The sequence below is a fragment of the Calypte anna genome, chromosome 1, assembly GCF_003957555.1.
Source record: "Calypte anna isolate BGI_N300 chromosome 1, bCalAnn1_v1.p, whole genome shotgun sequence".
Lineage (NCBI taxonomy): Eukaryota > Metazoa > Chordata > Aves > Apodiformes > Trochilidae > Calypte > Calypte anna.
In genome coordinates, this window is record NC_044244.1 from 110,924,041 (window position 1) to 110,951,576 (window position 27,536).

The 27,536-nt window shown below is 36.5% G+C and overlaps 1 protein-coding gene across 1 annotated transcript in view; it reads left to right on the plus strand.

Moving 5' to 3' along the window:
* PKNOX1 (PBX/knotted 1 homeobox 1) overlaps positions 1–26,669 on the plus strand; it is a 45,927-nt gene extending 19,258 nt beyond the window's left edge. The window contains exons 5-12 of the mRNA XM_030446933.1: positions 1,023–1,194; positions 11,497–11,667; positions 13,833–13,932; positions 14,980–15,077; positions 17,199–17,327; positions 18,336–18,412; positions 20,060–20,232; positions 22,013–26,669. Coding sequence (XP_030302793.1) covers positions 1,023–1,194; positions 11,497–11,667; positions 13,833–13,932; positions 14,980–15,077; positions 17,199–17,327; positions 18,336–18,412; positions 20,060–20,232; positions 22,013–22,224 — 1,132 coding nt within the window. The 3' untranslated portion in view covers positions 22,225–26,669. The remainder of the gene's footprint in view (positions 1–1,022; positions 1,195–11,496; positions 11,668–13,832; positions 13,933–14,979; positions 15,078–17,198; positions 17,328–18,335; positions 18,413–20,059; positions 20,233–22,012) is intronic.
* Positions 26,670–27,536: the final 867 nt, after the last annotated feature.

Consider the following 27,536-nt stretch of genomic DNA (forward strand, 5'->3'; position numbering starts at 1 on the left):
TTAACTGTCTCAGTAGCTTGCTGAGAAAGAACGAGATCAGATTTGCTCCACTGTTGGCCTTCAGCCAAGGGAAAAAGAAAAAACCTTCCATTTATTTTGTGATTCTTCAATTTCAGCATAATTTTAAAGGATACTATAAAGGTGGCTGCATTTAAAGTACAAGAGAAATGTAGAAAGCTACTGAGACTGTTCAATTGTGGCCAATATTTGTTATACTAGTTTTTATCTTTAGTGTGAGATTTTATTTTTATTGTAATTGGGTTGATCATTGGTCGCTTTTCTTTGCCCAGTAATTAGCTCAAACTGCATAAAGATGCTGGTTTTCCAGTGTTAGGTGCTGTGCTAAGCAGCATGTTCAGTTTTGATGAGGTTAGGTGTTCTTTCACTTTTAAGTGCTTTATAAAGACATAGCTATTACTGGTTTGCAATAAAACAAAAAACCAAAACAAATAAAAAAACCTGGAGCAGAAATAGGTATTCACTCATTTACAGACATGTGTTAACAAAATCATCTTCTGCTCTGAGCATGATTTCATAGGAGACCTCTGAGTTCAGCTTGCATACTATTCTTAGTTCTGTAAAATTATTTGTGATAGATAAATAAGGCCCACGTTGAAGAATAAATGAATTTTGACAGACTTTAATTCATAATTTAAATTGGCATTCATCCTATTTGCAGAGCCTCGTGCTTATTTCTAATGTGGTATATTAATGAACTTCTTGCCACTAAATTACACGGAATAAATAGTACATTGTAGCTTTTTAGGTTGTGATTCTTCTCTTTGTCTAACTATACATATTCTACTGCTTTACTTGCCTCTGGAGTGTGGGGTAAATGAAAAAAGCCAATAAATTTAATCATGTAGTTTCACTATAGCGAGTGCTGTTACATGCAGTCTCTTTCAAGACTTGCCTGTTACCTATATGAGTGATTGTTACCTTATGTGAGCTACATGTCTTACTGTTCAGCGGTGTACATGGAAATTAAAATGCATATTCATGTATTTTAACTTTTATTCTAGGCACCCACTATTTCCCTTGTTAGCACTATTATTTGAAAAATGTGAACAATCTACCCAAGGCTCAGAAGGAACAACTTCTGCTAGTTTTGATGTAGATATTGAAAATTTTGTAAGGAAGCAAGAAAAAGAAGGAAAACCCTTTTTCTGTGAAGATCCAGAAACTGATAATTTGGTAAGTTTAATCTATTTCTTTTATTTCTGAAACAATCATCATGTATGCCTCTTCTTCCCAATTTCTGATGTCAGCTGATACTCTTGGTTTCTCTACACATTTTTCTTCCAGTAAGAAATTATTCTTTATGTTAATCTAGAGAAACGTGGGTTTTTTTCATTTCTTCTGACCCTTTCTTTCTCTTCTTATCTTTAAATTTCTGTTGGGGCCTTCACAGTTGTTTCCTGTTCTAAGCTGTCTGAAATCAGTGTATAAGAGATGAGCAGTAACATATGTTTGCCATGGCCAGGTTGACTCTGCAGATCAGTTTTAGAGTGTTAAGTTTATAGCATATGTTTTTCAAAAACATGTAATCAGTGTAAGTGCTTTCCAGCTGATCTTTTTGTTTTTTAAAATCACGATTCATCTAGTTAATGTGGGAGAAGAGCTGTTACAAGATGAGCTTAGAATTTAACAAATTGGTTTTTTTGTTTTGACGTCATTTTCTCCCTCAGGCTTTCTGAAAGCCCTTCCTGTGATGAAGCTGTGCTTTCCTCAGTCCCTTAGTCTCCCTCTTGAATCGCATCTCTAGAGGATACCTCTCTTGGCATGCTGGTATCAAAACAATCTGCCTGCCTTCATATCTTTAAAGTCATGTTGCAACTAGTTTTTAGCATATTCAAGAGTGTTAGAATTATAGTGGTCACATGTTTAGTTTAATTTTTGAAACATGTTCCTTGAAGGGAACTGTATAAGGCAACAAGTGCTCAAGCTTTGACTTTGCCTCATAAGAGAAAAAGTTACTTCAATATTTAAAGTACATAAACAAAGCTAAATTTCTGGGGAGGTTGTTAATAACAGAAGTTGCAGTGTTTTCAAGCTGATATCTAAAAAGGATTTTTGTGCACAAATTATACACTCTGTGGGTAGGCTAATGTTATGTACCTGGAGAAGACTCTTAAACAAAATCAAGACTTAAAGCTGAGATTCTGCTTAGAATTGGCAGGAGTGTTGCAGTGAACAGCATGTTAGGAGGGACATATGTTGTTGCAAAAAAATTAATTAATTTTGGCTGTTTTTTCAAGAGCCTAAATAGTGATTCTGCATAACTTGATTCTTTTCCAAGCACTTTATGACTAATTGTTAGTGTACTTAAATTCTGGGAAGACAGTATATAAATAGTGTCATGGAAGGTGGAGCTACAGAAGCCTTTATATATAATCAGATCAGGGTGACAATAAAGAAGGCAGAAGACAGTGTGTTCTAGAGTGAGGCAAGCTTTTACAGCTCTAGTTAAGAGGGCATAAAAAGTTAACTTCTGAGCTACTTTTTTTTATGTTTTAATTGAATTTACAGTGTCCAAGATTGAAGTATCTTAATACATTGTATCAATAATCTTAGTCTGTGTAAATATAAAGTCACTTTAGATTAAATCATCTTCAAAATAGATCACATTATTCACTTTGCCTGATTTCAAAAAGCTCTCTTACAGCTTTGGCTGTACATCAGTTTGTCTTACAGACATTGTTATGAGGCTTAAACTTTTTGAGGCTTAAATAAGGTTTTTGTTCTGGGGCATCTTCTAACACAGTGGCCCTTAGAATGATGGGAAAGCACATAATATGAGACATAATCATATTCAGTGGAAAGATTCTCAGTTGATAAATGAAGAAGAACTGAAGAACAGGCATTGGCCATTTTGGTCAAAGTTACAACTAAAATAGAACTGAACCCCCAAAATCTCAATTTACTATCCGAGTCATTAGATCTTTATGGGTAAATATTGATGCAGCTCACTTCATAAATATATATTGATACAGACAGTGACTTCTAAGTAGAAAGAAGCATTGATACACCTACTAATAGTTCAATGAATAAATCCTGTAGCAGAAATACTGTTACATCTGTAGGAATTAAAAATAGAAAATGAAAGAAGAAAAATAAAAGCAAGGGGAAATAATAATTTTCTTCTTTAGTTACTCCCTGTGCTGTGAAAAGCAGTAGTGTGGGGTGCTTTGCTTTTTTAATTATTTTATTTGAAATATGGGTGGTGTAGCACAATGTAATGATTGTCTTACATTTGTAAGCACAAATAAGTATTTCAGGATGCTTATAATGAGATGATCTGTCTGAGATGAGTACAGCAGTTCCAATGGAGTGCAGGAATCCTTGGGGGCTGAGGGCTACTGGTACTGTCATTTCAGAACTTTCTTGAACAGAAAAGCACTCAGACCAGTTTGAGGAGGGAAAAAAATGTGCATTATTGAGGGAGAAGGAGAGAAATATTTTGAAGAGCATTTGGTTTCTGAAGATGACTAAGTCCAGGGTAAAACCTGCAGTTCATCACAGATGCTAATTTGCACATGTACAAAATCTTGTGGTACATTTGTTTGTTAATGAGTGGCACACACAATTCCTCAGATAGCGTACGAGTTTCATGATCTTGTGATTTGACACAGGTGTCTAGAAAGTTGACTACCAGGATTACTTACCATTTTAGAATCAGTTTTTAATCTCCTCTACTCTGTAATATATTCAGTGTTTTGTTATTACTGTTAGTGACACCTCTGGAGTGCTACTTGCACATCAGCTGAGAATTTGAAGACACAAAGTTTTCCATGGCTCTTTTTTCAGAGATTGTTTGATTGTACTTGCCTTCAATGCTTTATCAAAATTGGCAGTTAATTCTGTTCTGCTTGAAGCAAGCCTGCTGATCTGCTGATTTGCTAAACCTTAGGTTATTGTCTTCATTTGTAGCTCTCTGAATTCAACACAAATATGCTGTTCTCCCTGATATCTCTAATCCCAATTTCTTTCCAGAGGCACATCTGAAATTTAATAAATAGAACAGCTCACTGGATGAGAAGCAATGGATGCAATTTATCTTGACTTTAGTAAGACTTTTGACATTGTCTCCTATAATGTTTTCATAGGCAAACTGGTAAAACATGGACTAGATAAGTGATCAGTGAGATGGACTAAACTGGGTGAACTGGTGGGTTCAAAGGATGGCAATCAGCAGTGTGACATTCAGTTGAGGCCTTGTCATTAGTGTTGTAATCCACAGCTTTATACTGGAACCAGTACTGTTCATCATCTTTATTAATGACCTGGATGATGGGGCAGAGTGTACCTGTGGAAGGTTTGCAGACACTGCAAAACTAGGAGGAGTAGCTGATGACCAGATGGCTGTGCCACCATTCAGTGATACTTTGTTGCTTTTGGAGAAATAGACAAACTGGAATATCACCGAGTTCCTACCTAGGGAGGAATGCAGTAGCAGTACACTCTCAGAGCCAAACAGATGGAAAAGTAGCTTTGTGGAAGTGGACTTGACAGTACTAGTGGACAGAAAGCCAAATGTGGGAGAGCAGTGCATCCTTGCAACAGAGAAGTTAAGTGTATTTGGGCTGTGTTAGGAAGACCATTGTGGTAGGTTAAGGGACATGATCCTTTCCCTGTGCTTGGCACTGGTTGGAGACATCTGAATTGCTTGATACAGTTCTGGGCTCCCCTCTAGTAGGCATAAATATAATGGAAAGAGTCCAACCAAGGACCAAAAGGATTACTGGGAGACAGAAACATCTCTCATATGAAGAGAGGCTCAGCAAGCAGAGCCTGTTCAGTCTGCAGCAGTGAAGGTTTGCCTATGTATCTAGATACCTAATGGGAGAATGAAGACAGACACTCAGCTTCTTCTCAGTGGTGCCCAGTGAAAGGGCAAGGGAAATGAGTGTAAATTGGAGCACAGGAAGTTCCCTTAAAACATAAGAAAAAATATTTTTACTCTAAGGGTGATTGGATACTGTTACAGTTTGCCCAGAGAGGTTGTGGAGTCTCTTATCTTGCAGATAGTCAGAACCCAATTGGATGTTGCCTTGAGCAACCTGCCCTTGTTAGCCTTGCATTTGAGCAGGGGTGGTGCATTAAACAATCTCCAAAGGCCCCTTCCAACCTCAATAATTCTGAGGTGTCTGTGAGCCTTCAAAGATAAGTTTTCCAAAGATCCTGTGTGTCATGGCCTGCATCATGTGCTTTTGGTTGTACACAGATGTTCTCTCAGATACACCTCACTTGGGTTTTAGATAGGTCTGCTGTGTTCAAGTAGACCTTCCTGTTTGACCTGTTTATGATTGACCTGTTTGTGTTTTTAGTGGTGGCAAAATCTTGTTTACGTGTTGCTCTCCTTTGTTGATGAGCTGCTTAAATCTAGCTGATTTTGCTTGAGACAGATGAGGAAGTATTTGTTTGTGTCCTATTCCATGCCTGCTGAGGTCAGTACTATCTTAAACTGGAACCATGTTGCAAAATCAAGAATCTTTGGCGCTGAACTCCTGTTCTGCAGTCGTATCATTAGCCATGACTTGCTATTACTAGATACCAAATGAAATCTGAGTGCAACTTGTCCTCTGCCTGTCCTGAAGGCTGGGGACTCTGAACAGCTGACATTCTGACAGGCTGTTCATTTATTTTGTCAGGGGCAATGAGCAAAAGAGCAGAGTTTTTCCAAGGTGTGACGTAGCTAGTATGGTTTTCCAGTCTCTTCTTCATCTTGAAATACTGGTGCTTGCACAGAGAAGGCTGTAGCTGAGCAGTTCTTTCTGCCTTGTGTCACATAAATACATAAATTTTTATATAGATTAAAAAATCTTTTTCTGTAGAGGGGTATTCTAATATTATACAGCTTTCTGCAGGTCTTCTCTTTTTGCTGTCCCTCCCTTTTTGATTCCAATATTACATCAACCATTTATTTCAAAGAAGCAGCTAGCAAATACTGCTAATTAGAACAAGCCAGAAAGGTGGAGCAGGTGGGACAGACATCCCCTTGCTTTCCACCTGTGCTTTTATCTGACCCCAGCAGAGTCACAAATGTAAGGTGTAAATGCTTGGTCACTAGCATACATAAACTTGGAACCAGAGCTAAACTTAGATGACTTGAATGTCCTACAATGAGACAAATTCAAGTCCTATCTGAAAGGAGTCACAGCCCTGCTTGCAGTAAGAAAATTTGCTGCTAATTCAGCTGTTTCAGTTTTTTTTCATTTTGCTTCTTTTTGGAAGTGTAATGTAGAACTCAATTATGCTGCACACTCAACTGCTACTGCTTTCTGATGGAGCTTAAACTAATGGCTCCAAAAAAGAGTATCATTTTAGGCTCCGTATTGCCTGTAGGCTAATTGACTAGATAACAGAAATTGTGAAAGGTTAGAGATTAGTAATTTCCAGGGCCTCTTGCAGTCCTGACAACATTTCACATTATGCACTCACTTGAAATGCTTTGAGTATGCCAAAAGAAAAGCTTGGTTTTCATCCAGAGACCCACAGAACGTTATTCTGGATGGCACAGGCATTAGATCAGTTTGACCAGCAAGGAAGTTCAACTCTTTAAGATCTGTTGAAAGAAACCTTGAAGCTTCAGTGCTAGCTCCTGGACAGATTTTATTAGCTTGTCCTGAGATCTAGGAATTCTTGGCATAATAGGTATGTCTTTTGACACAGATTCATCTTCCAGTCAGAAGAGGTAGTTGTCTTTGGACTGGAACCATCCCAGGAATTCCAGTCTATCCCTAATAAATGGCCAGAGAGGTGTCTTTTCTGCTGTAGTTACAGGATTTGCTCTTGAGGAACTACTGGCCATGAACAAAACTTTGAAACTTTTCCCTTCCAGCTTCACTGGCTCTGACCACACAGGTTAAACTTTGTAGGGAGGTAGAAAAATGAGATGCAAGTTTGTGATCTTTTTGCAGTATTTAGCTCTGCTAGATATGCATATGTAGTAGCATATTATTGAAGTCAGAATTATACTCTATCTTGGAATGCCTTCTACAGGGATGTTTTCAACAATTTTGTTCTCTGATTCTTGGTTAATTGTGCTGTGTCCCCACTGATCTTTTCTGAACTTGGACTTGGTACTGATTAGCTGGAAGAAGTGCTGCAGACCTCCCCTTTACAAATCCTAGTCCCTGTAGGAAGAAAGTGGAAACTGAGAGTTGTGTTCTTAACTAGACTGGAATTGTGCTTTCTTTGCCAGAGCTGTAACTGCCTCCATTTTGGATTGTTACTTTGCATTCACTGTAGTCATTATATCAAGCATTGGTATCAGAAGAGACGTGTTCACTGTTGAGAACCAGGTCTTGGTGATCTGTATTGCTAGCCAGAGGTTCTCAAGTGCATGTGCTTCTTTCTGGAAGTGTGCTCAGCTGTATACCCATAACATGAAGGATCATTTTTTGGAGATCTTTACCCTTTTCCATCTGTCTCATATTCAGATAAAAGACATCTTGGAATGTACCAATGAACCAGTATCTATTTGTTCTTCATTAGTATCCTTTTGTGGACTTAGATGGACAGGTTTCTCCATGTCTAGGAAGTTGTTCATCATGAGTGCAGGTAATTTTTAGAGCATTTACAGAATGCATTATGTCTTAAGACACTGACTTCTTAACAATTCTTACACTACCTTGCCTCAGGATGGCTACTGCTTCTTGTATAGCAGGCTACTTGTTACAATTTATTTAGCTCAGAGTAAACTCTTCCCATATATGAGTAGCTTTTTTAGTTTCTTTTTAGTTTCTACATTCACAGTACTACAGGATAATTCAGGTTGCATTCTACGATTGCAAGCTCAAGAGATTTGCCTTCTTCACAAAGTAGTGTCAGCTGCAAGGTCAGAACAGGTTACTTATGGCTTTATCAAGTCTAGACACAATACAAAAAATGGGGTGTTAAATATACTCTCACTTTTGGATTTGAACAGGATACTTCTATTTTTTGAAGACACCCCCTCAAGTTTTTTGTTTCATGTGGGGTAAGGATTTTTGATTCAGTATCCTCTTCTCAAAGACTATCTTATTGGATTTTTAGTTGTGTCAGTACAAGTTGTGGTGAAGCCAGCTGATGTCATTTGAATACTCTTGAGCGAAGAAACCATGCTTTTGCATCTTTTAAAAAGTATTCTTACTATTGCAATGTGCAGAACTGTCTCATAAACATATATTCATACCTTTCCTAGTCCTGTATTATTTACCAATTAAAACCAAATTACAACAAAGTACCCTCTCTCACAGAATTTGTTATTGCCCTGGTTACTTAAATTTCCACAGAAGGATTTGCTCAGGAATGTAGGTGAGCAGACAATGTATTTTAATTAGTTTTTTGCAAATGAGAAGTCCTTTTAGTGAGAATATTGCTTGTCACTAACTGAAGATTCTTTTTTATATGCTATGCACATGCGTATTTGCTGTATGCTTATGTTAGGTGCATTGAAATCTGTAAAATACTGTGCATATATCTAGCTAGGGATTATAAGTAAGGTGTATATTGTGTGTTTTGTGCCCTTTGAACCACCATGTGCTTGAGGCCCTGAAAAGACAGGGCACAGACACAATACAAAGCATTTTTAGGGCTAAGGGTGTCCTCAGATTTAATGGATAATATATTTATATGTTAATATAGTCTGGATAGGAGCTTTAGCAAGAACTAGAGATTTTTCAGTGATCCATCTTGCTCTGCTGAAGAGTTTATTATTATCTTTATTTACCACAGTTTCAACAGTGTATCTCATGGTTACTTCTGTCTTTGTGCATGTCTGATAAGACTGAATCAAGTGGGTTATAAAAATTAATTGTTCTGGAGCATATTCTACTTGGTAGTACTAAATAGCAAAAACAGGGTAGCTGCAGATTTTTAAGGTGTGCCATTTAAGAATATGGGAATGAAATATTACTCCTGCTGTGATCTGTTTGAAAACATTTCTTTGTATTACCTTTGTGATTTTTATCAGGAGTTCCTTATTTTTTAGTTTCAAGGAGAATGTGAACTTCTGACAGTAAATTTAAATTTGGTCCACCCGTGCTGCAAGAGAGCAGGAGCCATATGGCCACAATTAATGTGGTTGTAAATGAGTACATAAGTCCTGGTGACAAGCATGGCATATATACAAAGTTTTGTTTGCCTTCCTAACCACAGTAGCACAGCTTCCTGCAGGAGTAGTGTGACTGTGTGTGGCTCTGCAGAAACCTGCGTAGTGTTACTAATTCTTGGTTTGTGGTTAATTTGTACTTTTCACTTCAATTATCAGCCATGAATTAGAAAGTAAATTTAAGCTGAAAAAACTTTTTATTTTTCCTCCAAAGAAATGCTGATCAGAACAATATAAATATGGGTAATGGTTTAAGGAAAAAACATCCTTACTTAGCAAAACTAATTGCTAATAGGGCCAAATATTATGTGTCCAAAGGTGTAATTTTGTTGCTTCCATTTTGACTGAAAGTTTAATATTAATTAAATTAATATATTAATTAATCATTAATATATGTGCTCCATGTTGGTCTGCCACACAGGAAGAAATTGAAGCTTTTTTTGTCCCTGAAACTCTTTGGCTATTGCAATATTACAGAACAGTAATTAATAATTACGAAAGTAGCAGAGTATCTTTGAATATAGATGATCTTTCTTCTCTGTTAAAATCTACTTAAATTTGCATAGCATTACTTGGTTGTGTTTAAAGGTGTTTAAACAGCAGCCACTGTTGAGAGCTGTTTTAGAAGCTTGGTGTTTTACATACCTCAGCTCTGGGCTATTGCACTTATTATTTCAAAGGCTTTTGGTGTCATAGGTCATGAGTTCCTAGACTTCAATTTGGGTCAGCTGCCACAAGTCTAGCTCAGGCTTTTCTGTAGGTGTATTTTTTTTCTATTTAGCCCTGAGAAGGGATAAGGTTTCCTTTTTTTTTTTCTCTCAATTTTTTTTCTTCTTTATTTTAACATAAAATATTCTACACTGGTTGAGTGTCATACAGCATAAAAATGAAAAAAGAGATCTGTCACAGTGAAAACTAAAGTCATAGTGCAGTGGAGTACACACAGGAGTTTGCCTGTCATGATCTCCTTCAGGTGCTTTGAACAAAGGCAACTTCAGGTCCCACTTGGCTATTAGAAGTAGTAAGCCATTTACTTACTATGCTGTCACTTCTGGTCACTGGATTCAGAACTCTAGCCAGGTAAATGACCCTATATAGGAAAAAATTTCTAGGTAATGCTAAACTTAGCTCTGACCTATATTTCAAAATTATAATTTATTCTTTTTTCTAAAACTGAAGGCTTTTTTTTTTTTTTTTTTTTTAGGTATAGCATAGCAAATAAACTTAGGGAGTGGCACACTAGATAAGTACTTTGCCAATGTGTTATGTTGCCTATTTGAATGTCATGGATTTTCTGCTGGTTCCTGAAAATTTAGACCATCTGGATTTGATTTTTAGCTTTTGATCTTCTGCCATGACCCTTTACAATCACTTAAGCTGTTTTTAGGCTATATAATACAGTTGGCTACCCAAGCTTACAAATATTTTTTTGCAGTAAGCATGATAAGTATTCTCATCACATACCTGTCTCCTGTACTTGATTCTTTTTTGTTCAAACATGGATTTCATGTTGGGTTTAGTGCTTTGTATTTGGTTTATATTTCAGAAATAATATCCACACCTGAAAGTTCTTACAAGATTATACCCTGGGGCTGTTAATCTTTGACATACAGTTTCAGAGGAACTTAAGAGCTCTAGGACTAAGGACTGCTTCTTTATTTTGTCACATTGTTCATCAAGGCTTGAACTTCAAGACCTCTTAATTCTAATTTTATAGAAAAATAAAAGCTATTGTAGTTTTATTGAAGGCAAGATGGAAGGCCATCTTCTGTGCATTTCAGACTCTTGGCAATCAGCATGACAGCTTCATTGTAAGTCACAGAAGGGTCTTCTTAGTGTACCTCAAATTCATCTGTACACTTTTGGGTTTCATAGGTCAGGCTGTAATGTGGAACTGAACCTGACACTTCTCATGTAGCTCAAGACCTCTGATGATACCAAGGCTGTTCCAACCATGCTTTCCAAATAAGTATGGATGGGATTGCTTTGCTTCACCTTTGGTCTTGTGTGGTATATGACCCATAGTTGTATAATGGAGATAAAAGATCACATGGACATGCAGGCTTATTCCGTGCTCCTTGTATACCTTAACTGTGCACTGTCTTCCTAAAGTGTCACGTGTGACAGAGATAAAGATTAGAGTGTTGTTTTTTGCTTTCCCTGTATGATAGTTTTCTTAGGCTGTGGAATGATATAGGTTTATATGTAAACATGTTCGTCTCACATTTCAGGAGTGTAATGGTCAGAGCTAGAGAACTCCAGTCAACACTTAGCAATTAATAACTCTGCTTCATTTATTTAGCTGGATGGTTGTTGTTACTGGAAAGCAATGCTTGTCTAAATCTCACCTTAAATGCTTTTTAAATTATTTTGTTTCTAAAGTTTTCTACTTCTTTCCCTAGATGGTAAAAGCAATCCAAGTTCTACGTATTCATCTCCTTGAGCTAGAAAAGGTTAATGAACTCTGCAAGGATTTCTGTAGCCGTTACATTGCCTGCCTGAAGACAAAAATGAACAGTGAAACTCTATTAAGTGGAGAGCCTGGAAGTCCTTATTCACCTGTGCAATCTCAGGTTTGTTTCAAATACAATTACACTTAGATTTCCTTAGGAAGTTATAACCACTTCTGCTGCTATTATCTGCAGTTTCACTTCCTCAAGATCAGTTATTAAGAGTAGAAAGAGCTGTGTTTTTTGTGCACACCTGTGTGTCACTACCCAATGGGCAAATGTGTTGAAATGTGTCAGAACACAAAGTCACTTCTTTTGTCTGTCTTCTTTTTATGATTTTCTCTCAGTCCAACAAAGAGAGGTATTCAGAATTGCTGTTTTGTGGGAAGGCTAGGAAACAGAATAGGAGTAAACAGTTCCCATTTTAGGAAGGTCTCCTTAGTCTAGTCTGCTTCATTAGAATATTGAGATGTGGAACAAATAGACAATGTCTGATGAACTATAGTCATAATATGTAGGTCATTGCATGTTACCTGGGGTGCCTGTGTAGTTATTAACAGGACCCACTTCTGTACATCTGAACCTCAGTTTATATATTCTTGACATTGCCTAAATGCAATAATAATTTGTATTTTTGTGATGTATTGACAACAGTTAATTAACAACAGTTTTAGTATGTTATGGTTGATGCTTCCATTGTTAGATGCTCTGTACCTACTAGCTATCTGGTCCTTAGGGCATGGTCCTTTTCTGACTTTATGTGTCTGATGCTATTTATTCTAAAAAACATCAATGGCTTGTAAGCCTTACTATCTGGACCTCCTTACTTAGGTCTTGGTGTCTGAAAGTTTGGAATGGAAAAGCTAAAATCAGACAGAAGTAACTTTTAAAAGTTTTTTTGTATGCCTGTTACAGTCCTTTGCAGAGGGACTGGTAACAATAGGGATTATTCACAGAATCTCTCTAGTTGAAAAAGATCTTTAAGATCGTGGAGTCCAACCACTAACCTAGCTCTGAGTCTGCTGCTAAGCCATGTTCCTAAGTGCCACATCAACACATCTTTTAAACACCTCCAGTGATGGTGATTCAGCCACCTCCCTGGGCATCCTATTCCAGTGTTTAATTACCCTTTTGGTGAAGAAATGTCCCTAATACCTGACCTAAAGCTCCCCAAGCACATCTTGAGACTATTTCTTAATGTCCTGTTTCTAGGGAAAACAGACCAACCCCTGCCTTGCTACAACCTCCTTGTAGTTGTAGAGTGCTATAAGGTCTCCCCTCAGCCTTCTTTTTTCCAGGCTAAACAACCCCAGCTCCCTTAGCTGGTTCTCATTAGACTTGTGCTCCAGGCCCTACACCAGCTTGGTTGTCTTTCTTTGGACTTGCTCCAGCACCCCTGTGCCCTTCTTGTAGTGAGGGACCCAAAGCTGAACACAGTACTCAAAGTGCAGCTGCACCAGTGTCAAGTACAGGAGCACAATCACTTCCCTTCACCTGCTGGCCACACTATTCCTGATAGAGGCCAGGATTAGCCTTCTGGGCACACTTCTGCTCATTCTCAGCTGGCTGTCAGCAGGCACCCCCAGGTACTTTTCCTCAAGGCAGCTTTTTCAGCCACTCTTCCCCAGGGCTGTAGCATTGCCTGGGGTTGTTGTGACTCCAGTGCAGGGCTAGACACTTGGCCTTATTGACCCCCATACAGTTAGTGTTGGCCCATTGATCAAACCTGTTCATGTCCTCAGAAGAACCTTCCTACTCTCAAGTCATACATATTAAGGAATGTGTCAAAGTTTGCATGATCAGGGCTGAGTAAGAACTATCCTGAACATAATAAAACATATTTGGCATCTCGAATACTTAATACATTATTCTGAAATTGAAGGTATTAAGGTAATAACTACAATGCTAAAACTTTGATGCTTGCAGGAAGAGAATCAAGGGTCCATTTTCATCTTTTTCCCTTTGTGCTTTTGGAAACTGCTTCTCTTAGTGTTTATATAGCTATAATTTCTCTGCTAAAATTTCTCAGGTTGGTTTTATTTTTTTCTAACAGTTGCTTTCATGAGGGTTTTCAAAGGTAATGGTTAGTTACAATGAGAAAGTTAATGTAGGTAATGATGAACCTCTTAATGAAGTCTCTTTCTCTTTGAAGTTAATCCTGTGATTAAACTCCAAATGTATTTTTAGAACCAAAATTACACAAACATGTTTTATATCCTTTAAAAAAAATAAACACCAACCAAACTTAAAAAAAAAAATGCAAGCAAATAATTGTTTTATTTTTCTAGCAAATTCCAAGTGCCATTGCAGGCACACTCAGTCCCCAAGGGATTATGGTGCCAGCATCAGCATTGCAGCAGGGAAATGTAACTATGGCAACAGTAGCAGGTATGACACAGTAAAGAAAAACTGACACCTTGCTCTTCATGTAGGTGTCATGTATAGTTGTTACAAAAAATACACAAGTACTTGAAAACATGTTTTTTAACTCTAATACCTGAAAAGTTGTTATAACACAGCCTTACTGGTTTCTTAATACTTGTTTCATTGGTATGTGTATCAAGTATGCATATGTGAGCAGAGGTTGCATATATGTAATATGAAGAGATTTTTCTGTGCAACACCACTTTTGTTGAAAGTTGTTTCAGAGTCTGGGGTGTTTTACTTGTTTTTTTCTCCTTCAAAAGAGGAATTCTGTTTGAAAAAACATGCATTACTTTAAATATTGCACTTGCTAACTGTCTCATTCTCTATGGAGTTTAGAACCATACCTACAAATCTGTGAAATCCTTGGAGTCCAAAGTTGTTCTAATTTTTTATGGAGATGGCATTTGAACTGAAATGTTTTATCTCGTTTCTAAATGAGATTTTAAAACAAACAATAAAAAGCCCCCAGCTTGATTAGCAAAGCAGTCTGCTTCTACAGCATATACTTGCAGAGGGCTTGTTCTGAGACAAGGCATGCATTATGGCTTTGGTGCTCTGGATCCCCTATGCGTTCACTAATTAATACTCTTTCACCTTAGTTGACCCAACCATCTAAGTGTCACGCAGCCTTCTGCCCTAACCAGCTGAGACACATAGATGTGGATTTGTAGATCCACAAATTTGTGGATTTGTGACCCTTGTTGGCTGAAAAGTTAGCTTAGTTAAAACAAAATTATGAACAATTATATGGCCCAGTAATCAACAAATTTTCATTTGAAAATAAGTTTAGGTACCTAAAATATAGGGAAACAATCAAAAAAAACCCCATGTTTTTGTGGAAAGAAAAAAAAAATCAGTGTAGTAGAGTACATCTTATGTGCTTACTAGAACAGAATAGTTAGTGCGTTATCAAAGCTCTTGTCTGTAGTGCTGATGTGTTTGTTTAAAGAGGATAATACCTGAAGGGCTTTTACTTACTTGTGGTCTTTGTTGCTGTTTTCTTTTGAGGGGGGACAGTGTATCAGCCAGTCACTGTGGTCACTCCACAAGGTCAAGTGGTGACACAAGCACTGTCACCTGGCACTATTCGGATCCAGAACTCTCAGGTTTGTTTCATGGGCTTCAGAGAATAATATTCTGGGTGCAAATGAATTTCCTTGGTTTTAAGAGTTTAAATTTGACAGTCACTCCTAGTAAGTAATGTAAAATAATGTAAGCACTGCTGTAGGAGTTACAATTGGCATAACATTGCATAAGATCCCAAACAGATCTCCCTTGCCACAAAAGGTCATCCATAGTTCCTACCTGTTAAATACTTGTTGTTTTCTTTTTACTGATGGCAGAAAATTGTAGGTGCAGGGATTTAAAAATAAAAACACTCCTAAACCCAATTAAAAAAAAAAACAAAAAAAAAAACAAAAAACCCCACTAGACAAAAAAACCTCTTAATTAAACAGACACTTCCAGTTATTAAAACCTTTCTAATTGTTGAACTAGATTTACAGATTAGTATATTTGCTATCTTGCATTATGGTGCCACACTGCTGTTGTCAGAAATTTTACTTCTATCATGATGGCAACTGCTAGCACTGTAGAACTGTATATATTTCAGAATTGTATGTTGAGAAATGTTTTGCCATAAAGCCTTCAGAATATTTAGTTGAGGCTGTGAGATCTTTGCTTTGGACTAATACCATAAAAGATAAAGCTCACTTTAAAATGTCTATGAGGAGCTAACCATCTCCACAGCATAAAATCTGTTGGTAGTCACTGACTCATTGTCATCTTTACTTCCTTCTTCTGACCTCTCAACCATAAAAGTATTGTTGAAGTATTCTTGCCTTTTTTTAATTGGCAGTAGCATGTACATACTTGCTCATATTATTCTCTAGGATGAATGCAGTTCTGTCTTCAGGTATTTTACATGTTTCTCCTTGAAAGGTTACTCTCCTAGTCTGAAGTGTTTTTGAAGAAAAATGCTTTTTATGCTTCCAATGGAAAAAATAAACTAAGAAAAGGACTTGAGGTTCTAATTTATCTGTGGCTACTCTTGATGTTGGTAGGAATTGCCAAACCCACTATACATAGGGTTGGACCTCTGCTCTTTGTCATTCATAGGAAATCCTTCAAATTATTCTTTTTCAGTCTTTCAGAAAGCTGGAATAGGAGAAAGTGAATGAATATAGGAGAAAAATACTGGGGGAGAACTATTGGAATTTCATTATAAAGGCTCCATTTACAAGCAGATTGTTTAGAATGTGAAATGTTGTTTTGGAAATAAAAATATCCTCCAAATTTATACTTGTTGTAATTTAACAGATTAAACCTTGTTTAAGACTTGTTTCGTACAGGGCATAGACATAATGACTGGCATGAAGAAATTGCTCTGTCTTGTCTAAAAGATAATTTAGAATTTTTTCAGTTATGGTTGAGAGAAATATAACCTCATATGCAATTTATATCTCTGTGTAAGCATTCAAGTACACATTTCCTAATGTTCAGATAACTGATGTGCAAATGATTCAGTGCTTCCAGAGGAAAAAGAAAGCAAAAGTGAGGAAGAAATATGAACCTTAAGGAAAATAGCAGGAGTGTTGTAAAGTGAATTATTTTTTCTACTGTGTATTTTGTCTTGCTCTTTGAGAGTTTAGATGCATTTATTTAGCAGGACCTTTAGCATATTTGTTTGCAGTTCTTTAAGTTCTTAATATTAATCTTCAATCTGTACTGTTTTACATCTTCCATAGCTGTTTGTTTGCACACAGTGAGTATATTCAGCATTGCGTTTTTCAATTGCTTTTCATGTGTGCAAATGACTTCGTAAGGTGCAAAGGCAATTGGATCCCTAGGGCAGTCAGAGGATCATTCACCTTACCTGTACTACATAGGTGGATTTTATTCTAAATTATAGTAAATCAGCATTTGGCTGTTGTCAGAAGATCACATACAGAGTCTGATAATAGGTGTAATTCTTAAAGCAGAAGGTACATGGGGTGTGAAAATTACAGAAATCAGAAATACCATTTTCCCTGGATAAAAACATTTTGGAATGCTATTGTAAGAGAGCTGCTCTTGAAATTCTTCCCTAGCAAATAAAGTAGCTTTTTATAATCAGCATGTCTTTAGCCTAATTTCACTTCTTCTGTAAATGAGTTATTCATACATTGATACAGAATACTGCTATTACTTTGCTAACTGCCTTATTTCTTCTAAAATTTTATGTGCAGCTTCAGTTGCAATTAAACCAAGATCTAGGCATCTTGCATCAAGATGATGGCTCATCAAAAAATAAAAGAGGAGTTCTTCCGAAGCACGCTACAAATGTGATGAGATCTTGGCTTTTTCAGCACATAGGGGTAAGGACTGAACATGATTAGGAGTCACAGGTTTTTATGTGGCTCTTTTATGTGGTGTCCTATGATTTCACTTCATAAAGAAGGTGATTTTACTCTGTTGTCATTTGTGTGGTCTCAGTTCATTTTTCCCTGAAGTCATTTGGAGTAGTTCCACAACCTAATGCCAGTTTATTTGATTATTTTTTTGATAAGTATGCTACATTTGTACTTCATGATCTCAATAAACATTGTTAAAAGGAACCTTTCTTAATTTTACTATGTCAAGAACTTAATGTTCTCTACATCCTGGTTCATGGCAGAAGAAAAAATAGTTCCATCTGTGTTTGTGGGGGTTTTTTGTAGGGGAGAATTTAAAATTCTTGGGCTTTATCTCCTTTCCAACAATCCTTTTATTGTGTATCAATTGTATCTACCTTTGCATTTCATAGAATGTCTTTCTTTTGCATAAATGCTTATCCAGAAAGGATAAGTGCATCTCAAGTTATATGACAGTGTTTAGTTGATTGATATTTTATCTTTTACAACTATTTTACAATAGACAAATGGTGCATGGGAACTGTGGGTATGCTTCTTACATGACATACGCTCTCTTCATCCATTTAGTTCAGATGAGGCTTATTTAACTAGAAAATGCTTGTCAATACTCTCATATGACATTTCCTTTATACAGCATAACTAATCAGATCTTATCACATGCTGTGTTGCCCAGGGATCACGCTGTTTAATGAAGACTGTCAGCCATGAGAAGCTTTTTCTTCTGAATTGCACATGAGTAGTTTAATGGTATCATATACACTTTCAAGGATAAAGTCAGTTTCATGTAGCAAAGCACTCTTTGTTAAATTATTTTATCTATAAAAGCTAGGAAGTTTTCTAAAGTTTGTTTTTTAATGAGTCAGATGGTTTTAATCTAGCAGCTTTAATCAGTTGTAATAAATGAGTTCTTATTTTTGATGAGGAGATTATATAAGCTTATGCTTTTTTTTTCCCCACTTTTGTCCTGTTTAGCATCCATATCCAACAGAGGATGAGAAGAAACAGATTGCAGCACAAACAAATCTGACACTACTCCAGGTTAACAACTGGTAAGAACAAAAACTCCTACTTCATGTCTCTCATTGTCTCCACGTGCTTATAACATAGAGAAACAGTTAAGAGTATAACTTGGACATCTGCAGTTAGACTTGCTGTTCTACCTGTTTTACAAAATACATATAGAAATACAAGAAGTATGCACTCCTACACAAGCATATTATTTTATAGTAAAGAATAATAATGCTTGTGTCATTTAAATTACATAGGACTACAGAAAAATTTGCAACATTTAGGAACTACATTTGGTTGTATTGCTGAAAGATGGAGGTACTCGTGTAATTTCTGCAGGTAAAGAAATTGAAGTGTAAAGCTTTAAAGCTTTTTAAAGCTTTAAAGCTTAAACCTTTTTGAGGCTCTGAAAAGCATTCTCTGGTAAACATGGTTGCAAATGTTTAAGTTACTGTCAACGTATATTAATTCTGTTCTTATATCAAAGGATGTTATCCCCTGAGCAGTGACGTCTGAACAGAGTGTGTCAGTACCTCAACTACTCTAGTTAATGGTTCAACATGTTTTAGTGTACCTTATCTTTACCAGACTTTTAAGGTCCCTGCAGAAGAGGGGAGTGAGGGTGCTGACATGCATCCTATTACACCTGTGATACTGGTTCCTAAAATTATTGCAGCTAAGTCCAACAGGGTTCCTCCTCAGATTTCAAAGATGACACAGGCTGCATGGCTGCAGAGGGGTCCAGTGGGGGAATACTCAAGATGTGGCAGTACACTGGTTCCAGTAGTGGTGCCGTGTAAGTGCCTATGTGACACGGTAGTAGTGGAGCTTTGTGGTACTGGGATCTGACCAATGTCTTTGCCAAGCATTGCATGACACCATGTGGACCTACCAGCTGCACCCTGCTTCCTTCCATTGCAGGTAAAGATGGGTCATGGATGTGTTTTGTCAGATTTAGCAAGGGATGCCATCTGTCCTTGGTCACAGCTCCTTGCCACATCTAGCAGTATCAAAATAGGTTAATTTAAGTGCTGGTAGCTAAGTGAGATGTGGTTTAAGTGTTTTCTTCTTCACTAGGAGAAAGGAGAAGGGGACTAATTAGCATACTGAAGTAAGTAAGTGACAATCAGGTAACTAAAAGAAATTGGGAAAGAGCTGAAAAACATGTTTGCTGTTGTCTCCTGGATGAGAAACCAGACCTTGGAAAGCCAGGCAGCCTGTAAAATAAGTAATGTGGAAGCTTAAAGAAGTAAATGAAACCAGACCAAACAAACAAAGTTAGGCAGAGGCTAGACTGTAGGTGAACCATAATGCACAAAGAGTATCAGCTTTCAGAGTTGTGCTGTCAGCAAGTTTTCTGGTGCCTAGTTTTTAACAAGATCTTGAAATGTACATCTGTCATGCTGCCTGTAGGATTTCTTTCAGAGGCCGGGGTGGAATGCTGCTAGCAGCAAAATGATAGAAGTACTTATTAGCTAGTATGCCAAATTCAAAGGATGCCAGTGTTCTAGAATCAGTTTTACACATTAAAAAGACTGTCAAACTAAGCTGGTTTGTTGTTGTGTTGTGGTTTGTTGTTTTTGTTTAGCTTTTTTTCCCACTGAATATTTCAGTACTTGATGAATCTGAAGGAGAGAAAATTTACAACCAGGTAGTCTTAAGTACTTCTTGCCTTTGGTTTAATTTAGGTTTATCAATGCTAGAAGGCGAATTCTTCAGCCGATGCTGGATTCCAGTTGTTCTGAAACTCCAAAAACAAAGAAGAAAACAGCACAGAACCGACCAGTTCAGAGGTTCTGGCCTGACTCCATTGCCTCAGGAGTTGCTCAGCAGCAGTCTAGTGAGCTCACAATGTCAGATGGTAAGGAGAACTGACTAAACCACAGAGAGTTAATTTCACTGTAACTGGGAAATGAAGATTTTGATGCCTTTGAGGGCAGGGGAACTCCTTGATATTTCAAGTATAAATGTGCCTTTAATTTTAAAGAACATAACAGAAGTATGTCAATTTTTCATCCTTTAAAACCTTTCTGTGTTGTGAGGGGATTTCTGCTGGAACTGAGACTGCTTTGGTTTGTTTTTTTTCTGTTCTATTTGAGAGACTTGCTTTTATTTCAAAAGTTATGAAGCAACATAACAAATGTTAGATGTCCAACTAACTTTTCTTAGTATGTGACTGCAGGTCCATAGCATTCTATTTGATCAGCAGTATTGGACTACAGTGTCAGTTCTGGACTCCCCGTCCTGTTTGCATTCCTTTCACAACTCTTTCAGGGACTGAGCATCTGCAATTCCATATATGCCTCATGTGTTTCAAATTGAACCCTGAGAAGCAAATAAATGTAATAAAGCTTCCAAAGACTTTGTTTAAAGTAAATTCTTTAGCATCAAATCAAATGAACAGGCTCAATTTAAGAAAGAAAAATAACTGCTTTAATCTCAGGGCCATCCTTTCTGTCCTGCCACCTGCTGCTTTATTGTTTTATTATTCCATTCCAATTTGTAGCAACTCTTCCTTCAGCCTCCATTGGGTCTGACAGGAGCTTTATCCATTTAAGAGTCTCTATGAACACTCTTTTTTTTTTTCCTTTTCTTTTTTTCCTTTTTTTTTCCTTTTTTTTCCTTTTTTTCCTTTTTTTTCCTTTTTTTCCTTTTTTTCCTTTTTTTCCTTTTTTTCCTTTTTTTCCTTTTTTTCCTTTTTTTCCCTTTTTTTCCCTTTTTTTTTCCTTTTTTTTCCTTTTTTTTCCTTTTTTTTCCTTTTTTTTCCTTTTTTTCCTTTTTTTCCTTTTTTTCCTTTTTTTCCTTTTTTTCCTTTTTTTCCTTTTTTTCCTTTTTTTCCTTTTTTTTCCTTTTTTTCCTTTTTTTCCTTTTTTTCCTTTTTTTTCCTTTTTTTTCCTTTTTTTTCCTTTTTTTTCTTTTTTCTTTTTTTCCTTTTTTTCCTTTTTTTTCCTTTTTTTTCCTTTTTTTTCCTTTTTTTTCCTTTTTTTCCTTTTTTCCCTTTTTTTCCCTTTTTTTCCCTTTTTTTCCCTTTTTTTCCTTTTTTTCCTTTTTTTCCTTTTTTTCCTTTTTTTCCTTTTTTTCCTTTTTTTCCTTTTTTTCCTTTTTTTCCTTTTTTTTCCTTTTTTTCCTTTTTTTCCTTTTTTCCTTTTTTCCTTTTTTTCCTTTTTTCCTTTTTTCCTTTTTTCCTTTTTTTCCTTTTTTTCCTTTTTTTCCTTTTTTTCCTTTTTTTCCTTTTTCCTCCTGTTTTCCTCCTGTTTTCCTCCTGTTTTCCTCCTGTTTTCCTCCTGTTTTCCTCCTGTTTTCCTCCTGTTTTCCTCCTGTTTTCCTCCTGTTTTCCTCCTGTTTTCCTCCTTTTTTTTTTTTTATGAGTGAAATTGGACTACTTTGCAGAAGAGGTTTTGTGATGACTTGTTTGAAAAATTGCTTTAATGTGTGTTCACAGATAAGCTATTCCTGGCTGACTTAATTCTGGCATTTCTTGATATTTAAGTGTTTTACAACCCATAGGGATTTTATTTCAATTTAGTTTTTTAAGTTTTCTTCCTGTTGAGTACAAACGAACTTTTACATATATAAACATGTATTACTTAAAGCTACCAACCAAGAAAGATGCTTAAGTACTGCAATTTGTGCTTCTCCAGGTGCTGTTGTAACAATTACAGCTCCAGTCAACATGAATGTAGACAGTCTGCAGTCTTTGTCATCCGATGGTGCTACTTTGGCTGTTCAGCAAGTTATGATGGCAGGGCAGAGTGAGGATGAATCTGTAGACAGCGGTGAAGATGATGGAGGAGATCTCTCAACAACAAATATCAGTGGGCTGGTCTTGGATAACAGCGATTCTCTGCAGTAGGAAGCAAGAGAGCGTGACAAAACCTTTAGGAAAAAGAATGGACTGACTGAGTGACTGTTTTTATAGTTTGCACAGCAAACATTTTACACAAGTTTTATTTCTAATATGTTTTATATGTAGATATAGAAGGGTGCACTTTTTTGTATTTCATAGCAAGCTTAAAGAGTGTTTTTGCAGGTGCAGCAACTTCTTTCAAATGTGTTTTTTCATTTATTTTCCTTATTTCAGAAAATTATATCTAGTAATATAAAGAACCACATAAGCACCCCTTTGTTCTATGAATTGGAAGTGCTGCAATTTCTAAAGAATAATGCAGTTTCAATTGGTGCTGTTATTTAAGACAGCTCTTGATGGGCAGGTGTTGTAAATTTAAAGCATGTGACACTAGTGTGTGGAACTTGATCATTGACTTAGATGCATATATTTGAAAGATGCTTCTGCACCTTAAAAACTGCTAGTCTGAGGTGGACAGCAACACACATAAGAAGAAAATGTTGATGTGTGATTCAGTAGCGAATGTATGGCAATTTAAATAAGTTTAGTTTCTCTCATAGTCCATGAGCCTGTTTATCATTTGCTATGAAAACTCCTATTTTTACCTTGCCAGGGTTATTGGATAAAAAATATTTTTATAAATTCACTAGGAATTGGGATGACGACTGTATTAAGCAGGAGGGGAGGAAAAAAAAAAACAAAAAAAAAACAATTTCCAGAGGGGAAAAATAAATGTTTAGTATTCCTATTTGGAAGGTCTGAAAACTGACCAAATTTAATAATACAAGCCTATGCTAGCATTCTATGATTCTCAGCTATCCCACAGTGATAGTGATATACTATATTTGATAATAGCTTCAGAAGGGCCCACTGTTTGATGGGATTTTGATATTGTCGAACATTGATTTATATTATGTGTAATCTAATACTCAAATTGCATTAACTCTGTATCTAGACGTGTGTCTGAAGATATTTGCTAAATGAATATTCAGGTAAGTAAATTCAAATACCCACAGCTTTTCCAGTTATTAGAGAAATTTAACAGTTTATAGTTTGTACAATTGAATCAGAAAAATGGGAATTTGCCTACTATACAGTCATGAATTCTGCTATCACTCTGCTATTTTATTGCATTTGAAATCTTTTCCCCTAATACAAAAAGAAATATAACTTAAGTATTTATATAACGTTTCTTCAAATCTGAAGGTTACTACCAGCAGGCTTTATTAGAGTAGAAAGTCCTTGTGTCATCTGAAAACTAAGAGCTAGTGGTAAAAACTTTTTTGTTTGTTTGGGTTTTTTGGTGGTTCTTTTGGTTTTTTTTATGTTGGGTTTTTTTGTTTTGTTTTGTAACCATTCACTTGCTTTTTCCCCGGAGATTGGAGTCTGTGTGTGTCTGTCCATGAACACTTACCTTTGGGAGTTCATATTTCCCATGATTAAGTATAAATAACAGACTCCAAGAGTCTCATGGTAAAATTGTCCTCTTTCCACCCTATCTTTTTGTCACAAAATTGGGTTAGATCAAACCAGAACTTCTGATTTAGATCAAGCCTAGTTGCATTTCTAACATGACAAGAAAAAGATTTTAGCTTTTAGAATCTAGACCTTGTATTTGGACAAAGCCCTTTGACAGATGCAAATATTTAGTTGAATACTTAATTTCTACTTCACAAAACCCTTGGGCATGTGTTTAGGTCGCAGTGATCTCAGTAGGATTAACACAGGGACTTTTTGACATGCTTAAATGGTTGGAACCTGGTCTTTACTGATCGTCTTCCGAGACAAGTACAAGTTGGTAGGAAGAAAAACTTCAGAAAGAGATGTCAGTAGCATTGGCAGCTATGCATGGAGAGTAATACTGATTTGCAATAACTAGTAACAACTTTGAAGAACTGGTGTTGGGTTATACTCAATACATGTGTTGTTTCTGCTATGGCTTTGACTTATTCCTGGCTGAGGATCTTGCTGCTTAGTTCAAATGCTATGATGATTGGTCCTACTCCAGCTGGAGCAATAATTTCATAATATTTTTTTTCTTCTAAGTTCTCTATTTTGCCACTAATGTGCCGAGTTTGTTAAAGAGCATAGTAAACGAAAAATGAAATATTTCATTTGGAAAGCTTTGACATGGTGCAACTGTCTCAAAGGCTACTGTCAAATCCAGTCTGACCCAAAAATGCTGAAAAAAGATGGATACCATATACAAATCATACTCCTTTGGAAAACTTTCAACTTACTTCTCCTACAAAGGATACCTGAGATTACTAAAACTGAGAGACAGATTCCTTTTTTTTTTTTTTATTTAATTAAGTGCTTCAAACCCCCACCGTTTCCATTACAATAGTAGGTTATATTTGTTGGTTTGGGCTTTTTGTTCAGCTGCCCTTGTTTGTATTTAATAGTGCATTAATCTTTGTACTTCTAGCATGTAGGCAGATGAATAGTCTATTTCTCATGTGATGGGCCCTATGGACAAATACGTATTTTTCCAATTCTATCTGTACTGGAGGATCAGGCCATTTCTTACTGTCTACTTACTTTCCCTGACCAGTTGTTGCTGCCTCAGATCTCCCAGCAGAGCTTTCCTCACTCTGCCTTGAGATATTTTAGGAAGCAGCTCAGCCAGCAGATCTGTTGGGGTAACAAGTGGCCAGCAGTCAAGGGAAGGGTGAGCCAAAATTGGAAAAAAACTTCAGTGGTTTGAGAGAATGTAGCAATGGGCATTTGCCTGTACTTGAAAACTCTGAGAACTGAGGTCTTAAAAGAGAGAGGGTATTAAAACCATTCAATATCTGGATGGGAAACAACAGCTGGATGGGAAAAAAAAAAAAAGGTTTAGGAAAGTATAGTCTATGTGCCACTTGGAACTAATTTGGAAACAACCAGGTATCAGGGTTTCCAAACTTCTGAAAGTTTATTTTTCAGAAAGAAAATGATGTGGTTAGCTTTTCTATTCCCCTCACCTTATATGCAGCAGAAGTTTTATTTTTCTGAAACATTTACAACTTCATCTTCAGGTAATTTATCAACACCTGGAGAGTGAAGTTCATGGAACTTGCTGTGAGAAGGGGAATATGGAATAGTTTACTGTCAAGTTAGAAATGTAAAAACATAGGAACATGAATTCCTAAAACTGAAAAGGCCTTACCAGTTTAATCAAAGGTATTGCCTAATATATGGAACTCAAACTGTGTCCTTTAAAGTAGTGAGAATTCTGTAGTAGGTATGACCCGCACAGAAGAGTTTGTTCTTTTCACATGTTAAAAAAAAATGTCCTTTTTACTGTATAAGAAAGGTTGCTGGTTCAAGCAAAGCGTCACTGTTCAGGAAAGGTGCATGTTTACATCACTTTAAGTCTTTATAGGGGGCCTAACTTCAAAACCATGTTCAAAAGCAATAGAACTAATTTGCTTTTAAAGTCAGTGTAATTCTTCTGCAATTACAGTTATTGAGTCAGTAATTTGTTGGAATGTAAACTAGACTGTTAACCCAAACAGGGTTCTCAGACCATTTTTTTCAAAATTTCTGTAACAGGCAAGGTTCTTTAAATTAAGAAACATTGTGTTTTAGTAAATTGGTTCCAAATTGATCAGGCTGTATTTTTAAATTACTGTTCCAAAGAAGTAATCATGTTGGAAAACATTTAGCTCTCTGCAGAGTTTTTCCTAGCACTGGATGTTGGGTCAAAGTGGAGTCCTGCTGACCTTGGGGAGACTCAGATTCATGTTGGGCTGCATTTACCTACAAGAGAAGTGGTTCTTTTTTCTGAACCCTCAGCGATTTTAGGAAGCTTTTGGAGAGCCCTCCAGCTTTATCTTTCCTGTGTACCTAAGTTTTCTTCTAGTGGAAACCAGCATATGGGCAAAGGGCTTCGCAGGGCAGGAATTTGTGTTGACCTGGTGTGTATCACATAACTGTTTTGTTGTTCAAAACAGGGCCAGAAGGCAGACCTACCGTGAGGAACTAGTTTGCAGTTCCTGTGCTTTAAAAGTAGCTTCAGGCTTACAGATATTCTAATGGAGTATGGACACAAAGACTTAATGCATTAATAATATATCTATTTGTTTCCCTAATCACGTCAAAAAACAATTAGAAAGCAGTTAAGCTTCCTGACTTTTTGAACTTGACAGCCCAAAGGATGAAACAGCCTTTCCAAGGGGTGATGGTTTCATAAAGCCATTAGACTTGTAGCACTTAAAAGAAACAAACAAAAACCTAAAACACCGTGGTATTTTGGAAAAAAAATGGAACACATGCATTTAAATGTTATTAAAGTTGATTTAAGATTTATTTTCTGAAGCTGTTGTCTTGGGAGAAAAAAAATAAGTATTTGTCTATGCAAGACATAACTGTCAAAAATGTGTGAATTACCCATTTTTAGGTGCTGTACTGTTATTGTCTTTCTGACTTCTGTTACTTTAATTACACTTTTAAACCCTTCAGCCTTAGATTCAGCTTAATTTTTAGAGTTGACTGTTGGAAATACAAGTAACCTTCATTCCCTCATGAAAATCTCGCATGTTAAACAATTAAGTGAAATGTTTTTGTTTCCTAATAATAAATTGAAACTCTCACCGCCCCCTAAAAAAAGTGTATCCATGGAAATACAAGTTTAATTGTAGCGTGCAAGTGAGCAAATAATCATCAGCCTTGTGCTCAGTACACTTTGCTCTTTACTGTTCAGTGTAGCTGAATGGTAAAGCTGGTTGGTTCTGCCAAATTCAAAACTCAGTGTGGATTCCTCCCCCACTCCACCTTTGGCTTAGTGTAACCTCTTTCAGATAGGTTTTGGGTTTAATTTTTAAGTCTTAAAATGACTCGATCATCTGGTGTAAAGTGTAGTAAAACTGACACTAATGTAACTTTTAAGTGCTTGTCCAGGTCATGTTACTTGTTCATTTTTTGTCACCCAGGAGTTCAAATTCTCTTCCTTTTCTGTGACTCAGTTATTTAGGACTTACTGAGTAATCACAGCTGTTTTGCCAGAGAAAAGCAAGGTATGAGAAAGAAGTGAAATACCTTATCAACCTTACAGACTCCTGTAAAGGTATTGACTCCCATGGTAATAGAGGTCACTGTTTTCAGGTTGTGACAGAAGTCACAAAATCTTTCCATGGCTTAGCAACATTTGGTCTATACAATCAACAATCTTTAAAATGTGAATGAACCCTGTAACTTTTTTTTTTCCCCCCCGTGGTTGTTGAGGGATTTTGAAGCAACTAATCTGTCAAGGGATAAAATTAAAATCAGAATATGCTTCATGGATGACTTAGTTCTTTTGTTTCTCTGTGAACTGAAAAAGCACATTTTTAAAG